General features: G+C 36.7%; 1 protein-coding gene across 3 annotated transcripts; it reads right to left on the bottom strand.

Moving 5' to 3' along the window:
• Positions 1-1958: 1958 nt before the first annotated feature.
• Positions 1959-8445, bottom strand: cdk5r1b (cyclin dependent kinase 5, regulatory subunit 1b (p35)). Of its 3 annotated transcripts, NM_001002515.4 has the most exon segments (3): positions 1959-4764; positions 4797-6625; positions 8169-8445. In NM_001002515.4, a coding segment is annotated over 1 exon segment (915 nt). In that variant the 5' UTR covers positions 6450-6625; positions 8169-8445; the 3' UTR covers positions 1959-4764; positions 4797-5534.
• Between the last annotated feature and the right edge of the window lie 3836 nt (positions 8446-12281).

Genomic DNA, 12281 nt, shown 5'->3' with positions numbered 1-12281 from the left:
AAAGTTATTGTGTATCATATTTAACAAACCGTTTACTACAAATTTTATATAATTTTGCTCACATGGATAATTCAATATTGATCAGATTATGTCATTACACTGCTGTGCCAGAACAAACCCCTGTCTAAGACTTGATCTCTAACTTGCGTGTTTTTTCTTCTTTTTTAAAATAGAGGAGCTCAGCTATGAACAATGCGCTGTTCTTTCATTTACCCTTGAATAAACACATTTAAGAAGTTACAATTTAGTAATGTTATCTTCTTAGAACTCTGACCTCAGAGCTAACATGCCGTATACAGATTAATGAAAGTTTAAAGCTTGTATTTTTTGTCTTATTAGTTAAGTAAAATCACTGTCCATGAGAAAATCCTCTTTTCTTTTATTAGATGTTTTCAAAATAATGAGAATAGGGAAGCTCGGAGCATAAAATAACACGATGTAAAATGTAACACATTACTAATACCTTAGTTTTAACTAATACCTTAGTTTTAAGGTATTTACTCAGGTTTAACCATAGTGTGCTTCCAAGGTTTCCAAAGTGTGGGCAGACATTTTCCAGCCAATTATTGAACAAGTTTAGTGAAATATGGATGAGAAACACAGGAGGAACTACTTTTGCAACATAAAAATATTTGTTTATTATATTCAATATTTTTTTTAATTTTAAAAAATCTGTGAAAGTATGTACGTAAAATCTTATATTGCTGTGATTACCGTCATAAAAGATGAAGCCATTTTGAAAAAAAGTAAAAAACAGTGACTACTAGCCATTTTTGAGGAAAGCACAACACAGTGGGATTAGTTGTAACAGGGTGTTATAATTAGGCCACACACTGTTGGACATCATTTAAATAACTTTTTTTGTTGTTGTTGTTTTTTGAGTGGAATGTTGAGAACTTTAGAACTGTTACAACTTGCCCCACAGGTGGGGTAAATAGTGACATATTTACTCCTGGCACTTTTGGCAATTCTATGCCATTTTTGCACAGGGTCTGGTGATAATACAACCAGTGCTCATTTGTAGGAGAGGCTTGGTTTTGTTGGTAATACAAACAGGGTTTGTCTAACCTTGTTACTTTGTTCATTTTTGGCCAAACCCAAATAGTGTTACTTTGTCCCCTACTTCCATCACAGAAATGTAAACTTTGTTTCTATCTGTTTCTGCGGAGAGCGTATTAAATCATTGAGTGTAGGATTCAACGTGACTAGTTTCATTTTAATTCACCAATTTATAACTGTTTTAATAATCAATATTTCACCACTGTAATCATCACTATCACTTTGCTCCACTACTATAATTTTTTAAGCTTAAAACAGCACAGACAATCAGGCAAACAAAAACACTTGAAACAGATTTTATTTTTTTCTTTGCTGTCTTATTTCTGTCTGAAAGAAACCTTCCCGTTTTTTATTGGAAAATATAATCATTTTCGAACTCCCCTAGAGTTAAACATTTTTGCATCCACTCCTGGTCTGGTGAGTAGGTGTTCTTTTTAGCTTAGCATAATTCATTGAATCAGATTAGACCGTTAACATTTCACTCAAAAATAGATGTAATATACAGTATGATTGAATACTGAATTATAGCTTTATTATTTAAAGATCCAGCTCACTGAAGATAGCCTAAATATGTGTTTAAATACAGAGAGATGTTATTTACGCGTGAGGCTTGGTGGCTTTTTTCTGATGCTAAGTCATCTATTAGCTTCAGTGTTATCCATTAAATGAAGAAATGTTACTGTTTAAGAAGCTACTATTATACTAAATAACTAGATTTGCCATAATGTGAACCCACATAGAGTAATTGGAAAAAAGGGGACATTATGTTGACAAACTGCCAGTTGTCATGTTGCTAAGCTGCAGTTACATAACAACCCTGTGCCTCAAATGTGACTAGGTTAAATTTGGACCAGTCCAGCTTAGAATTATGATGGCGTCCGAACACAACCACACCGTGCTCTGTCTTTAACGATCAGTGCATTTTATTTTCCATCACAGTACAAAAATAAATCAAAATAAGCAGAAAACAAACGCAAAAAGGTCACAGCAACAGATTCTCGTCTTGTTTTCTTTTTTAAAACAACAAAATGTTAACAGACCCCGTAAACCCCGAGTCAAACTCTAGCCTGATACTATAGAGTCCTACTCTCTAATAAGCACGGCCATGCTCTGATCCTAGAAAATCAACACACGGACATCACATTCTTCAATACAAATGCACTCGCGCACATTCACACACTCTCATGCAATCCTTTTATAGCACAGTTTTCAAAGAATTACACAACAGATACAGAGAGAGTTTGACAGGAGTTTTAATCTTTTGCTTCTTCTTTGTTTCAAAGGACTACTCTGTGATGCAAGTGAAAAAAATGGCACATTGTTGTGGGCTGGGGGCAAATAATAGCAGGCAAGCAGCGAAGGAGGGCTTCACCTACTTTGCCCCCACAACCTCGAACCCCTGCGGTCTCCTCAGACTCACAGAAAAAAGTGCAAGTCTCGTTTTCTGTAAAATAATTGGCTTCCTTCAGTCCCGTAAAGCAATGCAGCAGGGCGAGCAGGTCAGTCAAAATCCATCCATCCCACTTTCACGTCATGAGAAGAACAGGCATGAGTTAACAAAGACATGTTTGCTTATATGACTGTCACATTCTTTTTTTTTTTACCTTTTCTTTTTTGACTATAAAGAAAGAGATACATAACTACCGAAAGAAAGCATGCACAGTTTAGCACTGTTGAGATGTTTTAAAGCGGGCAAATTGATCATACAAAACACGCAAGATCCAGTTTGATTGATATCATCGATGTGGCTGCAGGTTTTAGTTCGGTTGTTGATTGAAAGAGGATTGAAATCGTTTGTTTGCCTCTGGAAATAGACCACATCTCATTCAGTTTAATGCTGGCGTGTGTTTTGATGGGATAATAATCGCTCGTGATTGTTTTTGCAGTGCTGATATGTCGAACATCCCAACAGTACTTCACAGAGAAACCGGTTCCAGTTATTCATCATCTTTAACTGAAACCGATCGTCTGTCACTATGATGAATTACCTTGGCGTTTCTCAGATTTAATAATGGTTTGAAACTAAGCTCTTATAGATGTTACCGCCTTGAATTATTCATTCGAATGCTAATGCGCATTCACCGTAATCTTCATTCCCACCTAAAGGTAGCCATCAGTCTTTTTTATAATACAACACGTCACTAAAATCTCTAAATGCAAGAGAGAAATGTGTGAAAAAATTAATAAATAACAATAAATTACAATTCCAATAGATACTTATTGTTAATGACAATCCTACCGTTCCAAAGTTTGCCGGCCTTTGGTATTTATGTGTTTTTTTTTTTAGACCTACATGATTTTCATCAAAGGTATGGCACTGTTTTTGATACATTTACAGGCTTTTCTGTACAGAGAACTTTCCTGAAGCGTGTCTGAGTAGAAAACAAAATGACAAAACAATGGCTCATTGAAGCAGGCATAGCAAGATCAACTATTTTAACTCGTTACTTCTTCTTTTTTTGTATTTCATTCCCTAAACACATATGCAGTCGGCTTAAAAACTCAAAGTAGCTAACTCCAGTTGTGTGTGTGTGTGTGCATTCAAACGAACACAGTTGCTTTAAAAAAAAATGACGTAGACCACCACAGGAGAGATCTGTTTAGCTTTGCATCATGGATGAAAATAAAGTAGGTCTTTCTTACAAATGTGCTGACAACCTCTTCACCAACTACAGTCTATAAACAGCCACTGTGCAATGCAAGTCCTTTCCCTTTATTCGAAGTTTGTGGCTTGAGGACAGAAACACACAAAACCTGACACTCAAACGCCCTGTTCCCTTTTTTTTGCGATTGAAAATTTGCAACAGAAAATGTGTGTATCATTCAGCGAAGTGTCCGGTTTCGTGGACATGAGAACCAGAGTGTCTGTTGATTTTGAATCAACCTCCGTTTCTGTTGACAGTGGTGGCAAAGATTGGTGCAAAGTGTCCAGAAATCAGCTAGACAACAGCTGGAAATCTGTCCACATTCATTATTGTTGTTCTTTTTGTCTCATTTGAAGTCTTTTCTGTCAGTGCTTTTAAATATCCACTGCTTTGGAGCATTTGGTCCACTCGTGTCTGGCATTTTATAGTATTCACGTACAAATTGTACCAGTTGCCTATTAATTAAAGTGAATTATTGACTTTATACCATTAGAATCACTCATTGTACACAATTATAAACCATTTTGGTCACCAAAAATTACTTTAAAAAAAAAACTTGTCATTAAATACTCACCTTTGTCCTTTCAGGATCGTGTTGTTTTCATCCATATCACTACATAAATGATTAAATCCCACTTATGGTTTCATGAAGACCTTTCAAAAGCTAATTTATTACTATCTATGAATAGATGGTTCATTAAGCACTATTCATCACAACGTTTTGGCAGGGGTCTCCCTGGAGGGCCACAGGCCTACAGTTTAGCTCCATCCTCAATTAAGGATTCTGTAATCTAAAGCAAATCAATGTGTTCAGACTCATCAGAATCTTTCAGGTAAGAGTGTTGATCTAAATTCTGCAGGAGGTTAAGGTGATGATACGCAGAGCAACTTGTAGAGCAATGTTAGTCCTAAGTTGTTATGAGTCAACACAAAACAGGGCTTTTAATGTAATTTAATGCTTACAATGTCAAACAATGAATTGGCTTTGCTGTATACTTTTGTGAAGGGCTAAATTGTGGTGTGTTTATAATGTATTTTCCTATCATGCATTCCTTATCTGTCTAATTGTGACGTCACGCAAAGCGGCTTCTGGGTCCAAGCGCTATGTCAGACTGTATGGGGAGACTCATCAGTTGATAATAATAAGCGTTTAAAAAGCACTTTAATAAATTTGAAAATCTAGTTCGTAATATCCAGAGAGTCCAGAGACTGATGTGTACACTATGATTTATATAAAATTCACTTTAATGTGTGATAGGACTAAGAAGTGGCCATGAACCAATATTTTCTTAATTCAAATGAATAGCGGCTTGGACCAGGAAACAGTATTCCACACGTCACCGAAACATCATGACTTAACAAGCGGATATTAGCTTTATTATTATTATGTTAAGCAATATTCTGCTTCACTTTTGCTATGATAATCGACATGCAGTCTTGCATTTAGCTAGTTAAAGCTGTTCAAGAATGTCAAACTTTATGATTTGGGCCCAATTTTGGTGCGCTAAATACACCTGGTTGCCATTGGATGGCAACATTGCTCAGAAAGTTGGCCTGTGTATCATCACCTTTAGTCTTTATGGAGCAGGATTTTGCCATGTGCCAATTCTGTAAAACCTTTCTTTTGTACAAATTAAATCAACTTGGTCCAAAATTATCCAATTGATCCTCCGAATGTAATGAAGTGACTTCTTTCATGTTCCACAGAAGATCTTACAAGTTTGGATTGACATGACGGTGAGTAAATGTAACAAAATTCAAAATTTTTGCATGAACTTTCCCTAAAAAATGCCAGATCAGAGTGTCACCAAAGACATCTCCAAAGCCCCCTCACCGGTCCAGGCCGATAAGCAGACGACTCCGTTCCTCCTCCTTCTGGCTCTCGTTTTTAAGGTCCGCAAAGACCTGGGTGAAATAGTGAGGATCCGAGTTGATCTGCAGCATCTTGGCGCTCATCAAATTTATGATGGACAGACAGCGGTCCCAGAATGTCTCCTTGGAGGTCTCCACAAGGAATGGCTTGAGAGGGTACGAGATCTCATTGCCCATGTATGAGTAAGACAGGTAGAGGCAGGTCAGTAGGACGGCCTGCAGCTCGTGCTCTGTGGCCACCTCAGAGGAGACCACGTCTCGGCAGAGCATGTAGACGAAAACTACATTGGCCGGGGTGATGAATCCCTGGTCCTGCCAGCCCTGCAGGAGCAAAGAACGGTCCACGCTGCGGAGCCACAATACCGGGTCTGTAGGGGACAGATGCTTGAGCCGATAGCACCTCCGGCAGAGGAACTCCCCAAGACAACGCAGAAGCTCGCTGGTGGAGGCCTGAACGATCACCCTCTTGGGTGTCCCAGGGACAGCGTTGGAGTTGGAAAGAGGTGCTTTCTTGACCGAGGAAGCTGTGTTGTTGGAGTTTTTGGAGCCTTGGTTTGACGGACTTGTCTGGTCCTGCGTAAAGGAGGCGAGATTTGCACATGACTGGGACTTCTTGAGGTTCTCATTGTTAAGGTGAGAAACATTGTTCTGGTAGGTGGTGTTTGGCTGCACCTTCTTAGACCCCTTTTTCTTGGCTGAAACGGCTACTATTCGCTTCCATGGCAGTACGTTGATGAGTGGGTGCCGTTTTAGGTTCTTGTCTTTGGCGTTCTTGCTGTTCTGAACCGCCGTGTAGTGGCCCACTGTGGCCGGGCCATCTTCGAACAGGGCAGCCTTCCGGTAGCTGGGTGAAAGTGATAGCACGGTTCCCATGATGCCGGGAGTGGGATATCAGGAACTCAAGGTTAGGGGTCAGCTAAAGAAGGCGCCAAACCGGAGCCCACTGCTTCCTGAGACTAGTTCAATCTGTTAGACATCCAAATTTAGGTTGGTGTTCTATTTAAGGAAGAATGCTGTTGCGATGGATGAGGGCTCGGTTACTGCAAAGCCTGTAAGACAAAGAATGAATATATTATTTTGATATCTGTTTTGATGTAGTCTATTTAATACAGCCATGACTGTATTAATTATTTTTGTTAATTAGCACTGCAGGATGTTGTTTGTATGCAATATAATTGCCCAAAATAAAGACTCTGATTAAAATATGTAGAGCAAATTTGTATTAAGTGTCTTTATCAATTAGCATGTACTAATATTTGCAGTACTCACTACCATCCACTACTTGTGTAGAGACATGGTAAATTTTAAAAATAGCATTTGTTTACATAGTCTATGTAAATTTAATTACACTTTGACTTCATTCCAGCACCTTAACTAACCATTATACTACCATTATACCAAATATAACCTGTCCCTAAATTCAAAAGTATCCCACCTCGATAGCAACAACTGTATTTGGCAAAAAAAAAAAAAAAAAACATAAACACAATTAGCACATTAAATATATAGTTATACTTTTTTTTTCAAATTTAATTTTAATTATACTGATTTATTACTTTGTTGCATGATTTTGTTTTGTCAAATGATTTTGTATTGTTACGCCATTTTTGTTTAATAGTACCTTATTATTATTATTATTATTATTATTATTATTATTATGGAAAATCATATTAACAGATGGCGTTTTTCTAACCATGCTGAATGCTGTCTTGCAATTAGGCCACTTAATGTTGTTTCCATTAAAATAATCTTCAATTATTAATGCTACCTAACGAGAGCAGACAATGTATTTTTTAAAGTGTCAAATAATTTTCTGAGTTTATATATACCCAGATATTATTTAAATAGTACTGGATAAAATTCTTCTCATGTTAAATAAAACAAAATGCGTTTTACAAGTGCCCCACTGTTTTCTCTTTGTGGAAACAGGCCTCGTAAAGGTGTCGCGTGGTGTAAAAGAAATGTAGCCTATTTTTTTAATCCTTGTTGACCTCTTAAAATCCTCTCAAAATCATAGATTTCTAAACAGCTATAACAAAATAAACCATTTATCTGGTTCGTACTTCTACTACACTCATAATATCTTAACTAAAATCCATTTTACATAGAACAAAAATGTATTTCAGACGGCAAAGTCAACCCAGCCAACGAGCATAAATAAAGACATCGCCATGATTGCAGACTCCACTGTTTACTGCTCTCCTGTAAATACACTGATTCCACTGTATCGCCGTTCGTAAATATGTGTTTAATAGGACATTTAATACCTCACTCACACTCGGTGTGTGTTTGTAGAGGATTTAACAAACCACAAAAGACGAAAACTCTTACTTTCGCCTCTGTATTATATTTGTCCCTGTCCAAGGTTCTGAAAATGTGCAATCCTCCCTGACATGTTTACACGAGGGCAAGATACACTGACATTGATTTTCCTAAGCAAAACAACACCATTTGAAATTTGAAAAGATAGAAATGAAAATAACAAAACAAATGTCGATCAAAACTATTATCGGTTGATTTCCAAAATCCTGTTTTTCCTTTTAAATATGGCCAACAGTCAACCGAATAAAAACAGAAATGCAGCTGACTTACAGGAAATCTGCTCGCCTCCACGATGCTTTAGCAAAACAAGAGCCGCAGTAATGGCTGTCTGGGTTTATCCTTGATAACACTGCGCATCAAGGAGATGCAAAATCATCCACACAAGAAAAAGATTTAATATCAAGACGGACAGAAAGCCTAAATTCCAATAAAACAGCAGGCTTTTAATCAAATCAAATAAAAAAAAGCATTCCACGTCTCGTCGGAGGTCTCTCCCGTGGTCTAGGGATGCTGGATGTCTCCTTCGGTTGGTGATGCTGAGAGCAGTGAAGCTGCGCTATTGGTCCACACCAGCAGATACGGGATTTAGGTTTGATGCTGTGCTGTCAGAGCCGCGCGCACTGCGTACTTCTGCAAGAAAACATGTGCAAGAGCGCCTCCCTGCGGACTCACCTGGAGGTTTTATTTTTTACTGCCGTACTCCACAGATCAATCAAAGCAAACTCTCAAACGTTGGGGTTTTTTGATGCTTTAAAAAGGCTATTTATACACTCTAAAAAAAAAAAGCTGATTTGTTTTAAATTAAAATTTTAGGCAACAGCAACTCAAATAACTACTTGTTACAACCAAAGTATGCAGAAGAGCATCTCTGAACACACATCACATCAAACCTTGAGGCGGATGGGCTACAACAGCAGAAGACCACTTAGTGGGCATATTAGTACCATTTGAGCATCATGTCAATGCCACAGCCTACCTGAGTATTTGTTGCTGACCATGTCCATCCCTTTATGACCACAGTGTACCCATCTGATTATGGCTTCTTCCAGCAGGATAGCACGCCATGTCATAAAGCATGAATCATATAAAACTGGTTTCTTTAACATGATAATGAGTTCACAGTACTCTAATGGGCTCCACAGTCACCAGAACTCAATCCTATAAAGCACATTTGGGATGTGGTAAAATAGGAGATTCACATTATGCATATGCAGCTGCCAAATCTACAGCAACTGTGTGATGTTATCATGTCAATATGGACCAAAATCTCTCAGGGATATTTCCAGTACCTTGTTGAATCTATGCCACGAAAGGATTAAAGCAGTTCTAAATGCAACCTGGTATTGGTTAGGTTTACCTAATAAAGTGGCCAGTAATTGCATCTTACTAGCATATTTTAAAAGGCATAGTTAACAACAAAAGAGATGTCCTTACTGTTCACTTACATTCAAGTGCTCAATTCTACTGTTGAACCTAAAACAACATATTCTGAAGAATGTTGGAAACTTTGGCCATTGACATCCATTAAAAAAGGAGAGAAAAACAAAAACTATGGAAATCAATGACTGCTGCTTTCCAGCATTCTTTAATAAGTCTTCGTTTGTGCACAATAGAAGAAACAAACAGGTTTGAAACAAGTGGAGGGGGAGTAAATTATGACAGATTTGTATTAATACGCTAGATTAAACCCAGGTAAACAGCTTTTCTTGCTTCACCTTCCACGCTGATTCATTAAATTATTCATTCATTTTCTTTTTGGCTTAATTCTTTTATTAACCAGGGGTCGTCACAGCGGAATGAACCGCCAACTTATCCAGTACATTTTTATGCAGCGGATGCCCTTCCAGCCACAACCCATCTCTGGGAAACATCCACACACACTCATTCACACTTATACATTATGGACAATTTAGCCCACCCAATTCACCTGTACTGCATGTCTTTGGACTGTGGGGGAAACCAGAGCACCTGTAGGAAAAACACACAAACGCAGGGAGAACATGCAAACTCCACACAGAAACACCAACTGACCCAGCCGAGGCTCGAACCAGCTACCTTCTTGCTGTGAGGCGACAGCACTACCTACTACGCCACTGCGTTGCCACCACGCTGATCCAATCTTGTGCTAATCCTGCTTCTAAATGACATGTGTGAAACAGTAAGTCCAGCCTGAACAGTCATATAGTGCTCAGAAAAAAAACAATGCATTTTATACATTTATGTTTATTCAAATCTATACTTCTCCACATTCATTTTTTATTTATTTGAAAATCTAAATAATTTACTCTGCATATTAAATTAGATATGTGTTTCAACCTGCAGAAAGCATGCCACTGGCAAACACTATTTTTAGCAGGATTTGCAGATGTTTCAGCTTAGAGATATGTCACCACCTAGTGACTATAAAAAGGTTTAAATATTCATTTGTTTATTTTCTTTTTGGATTAGTCCCTTTATTAATCTGGGGTTGCCACAGCGGAATGAACTGCATATGCAGCATATGTTTTTATGCAGTGGATGCCCTTCCAGCTGTAACCCATCACTGGGAAGCACCCATACACACTCAATCACACTCATACACCACGGCCAATTTAGCTTGGCGAATTCACCGATACCACATGTCTTTGGACTTGTGAGAGAAACTGGAGCACCCGGAGGAAACCCACGCGAACAAAGGGAGAACATGCAAACTCCACACAGAAATGCCAACTGACCTAGCCTTGGCTCGAACCAGCGAACTTCTTGCTTTGAGGCAATTGTGCTATCCACTGCGCCACCGTGCTGCCAAGTTGTGAACATACAAAAATATATTTGTTCAATCTGTGATACAAATTAATTTTCTATTGTAGTAATTATATTGTTTATTTATACTTTTATAAATTAAAATAAAAATGAATTGTGTAGCTAATGAATACAATTTTAAATTATATTTATTAAGATAAATAAAACACAAGTATAACAAAAAACAACTGAATAAAAATTGGAGTAACATAATATTTAGGTAAAAAAAACTGAATGCAGAAGTTTCAAATAAATAAACAAATAAATGCATACAGATGAATATATATTAACTAGCCTATATTCAATTAGATAAACATAAAACCTACATTTAAAATATATAAATAAGGAGTATAACATTCAAAACATTCATTATAGTGTAACAGCTTAACTCTTTCTAATAGTTTAGACCCATTCATAATAGACTATATATTTTTTTCACAGTGGCTATAAATGTCATATTGGCTTTATACAATAAACTGTAGATGCTTTTTTAACACTTATTTTATGATGGGAGTCCCACAGAACTATGGTGATTATACTTGGAACATCTTTTAACATTATGTATGATATTTTCCCTGCTAAGACGTTTCTGAGAAAAAGATTTAATGTGAATTGTAATGTTTGCCATTTCTGCAATTGAAACTGTTGCACATCTATTTCTTCATTGTAATTTGGTTAATCCTTTCTGGTCTGATGCGGGCAACTGGATAAAACAATTTATTTTGATGTTTTAGTCTATTTGTTGGGAAATTTGGAGTACATTTGAACTACCAAAATGATGAATTAACTGCACATTGTTTACTTATTTTACATAAATTCTTTATTCATGAATGCAGAATTGTGAAAACAGCTCCTTATTTGATTGTCTTAAAAAGGAGTTTCCCGCATGCAGAGGCTTTAAAAATAATAAAGGGTGAGAAGGCTAAACAATTGTATGATTTGTTTTAAGAAAATCGTTTTATTAAACCCCTAACAAAGTTTCTGTTTGAACATTTGTTGCATAAAAACAGAAGTAAATTTTAAAAAAGATTGGTTTGACAAGGGAATCATTTTTGTTTCAGATTTACTAAATAGCAGTGGTGAGATTTATCAGAAAATTCTTTCTTCTTCAGGGACTGTTTTTTTTTTCATAATGATTATAATTTGATTGTGAAAAGCATTTCTGATAAACTGCTTTACTTAATGAAAATCCATCTTGCTTATAACTCAGTCTTAAAGCAAATTCCAAAAACTCTACTTGGTTGTATTTGTTATCTTAGATAAAAAGTGTAATAACTTAGCAGAAAATGTCTTATTTAAGTAGTTGTTTCCCGAAAGCAATATAATAGATAGAATAAATAGAAACAATATTTTTCCTTACCTTTTATAGATGATATTTGGTCAACAAGTAATATGTTTTTACTCCCAAATAAGGTAAAATAAATTCATTTCAAAACATTTCACAGGTACTATCCCTGCAATAAGTTTATTGCTAAATGTAAAAAAGGCATTTCACCACAATGTTCTATTTGTAACCCTGAGCCTGAAAGTCTTCTACATTTATTTTGTACTGGTAAATTTCTGATGATTTTTTTCAACACATTTCTAAACATTATAGTTTTA

Source organism: Danio rerio, chromosome 12, assembly GCF_052040795.2.
Source record: "Danio rerio strain M-AB ecotype USA chromosome 12, GRCz13ab, whole genome shotgun sequence".
Classification (NCBI taxonomy): Eukaryota; Metazoa; Chordata; class Actinopteri; order Cypriniformes; family Danionidae; genus Danio; species Danio rerio.
Note: the sequence above shows the minus strand (reverse complement) of the source record. Positions and strands in the feature narration are given on the sequence as shown.

Coding starts and splice junctions, on each gene's coding strand:
- cdk5r1b (XM_087274903.1), bottom strand. CDS start 6,449: ATGGGAACCGTGCTATCACTTTCACCCAGCTACCGGAAGGCTGCCCTG.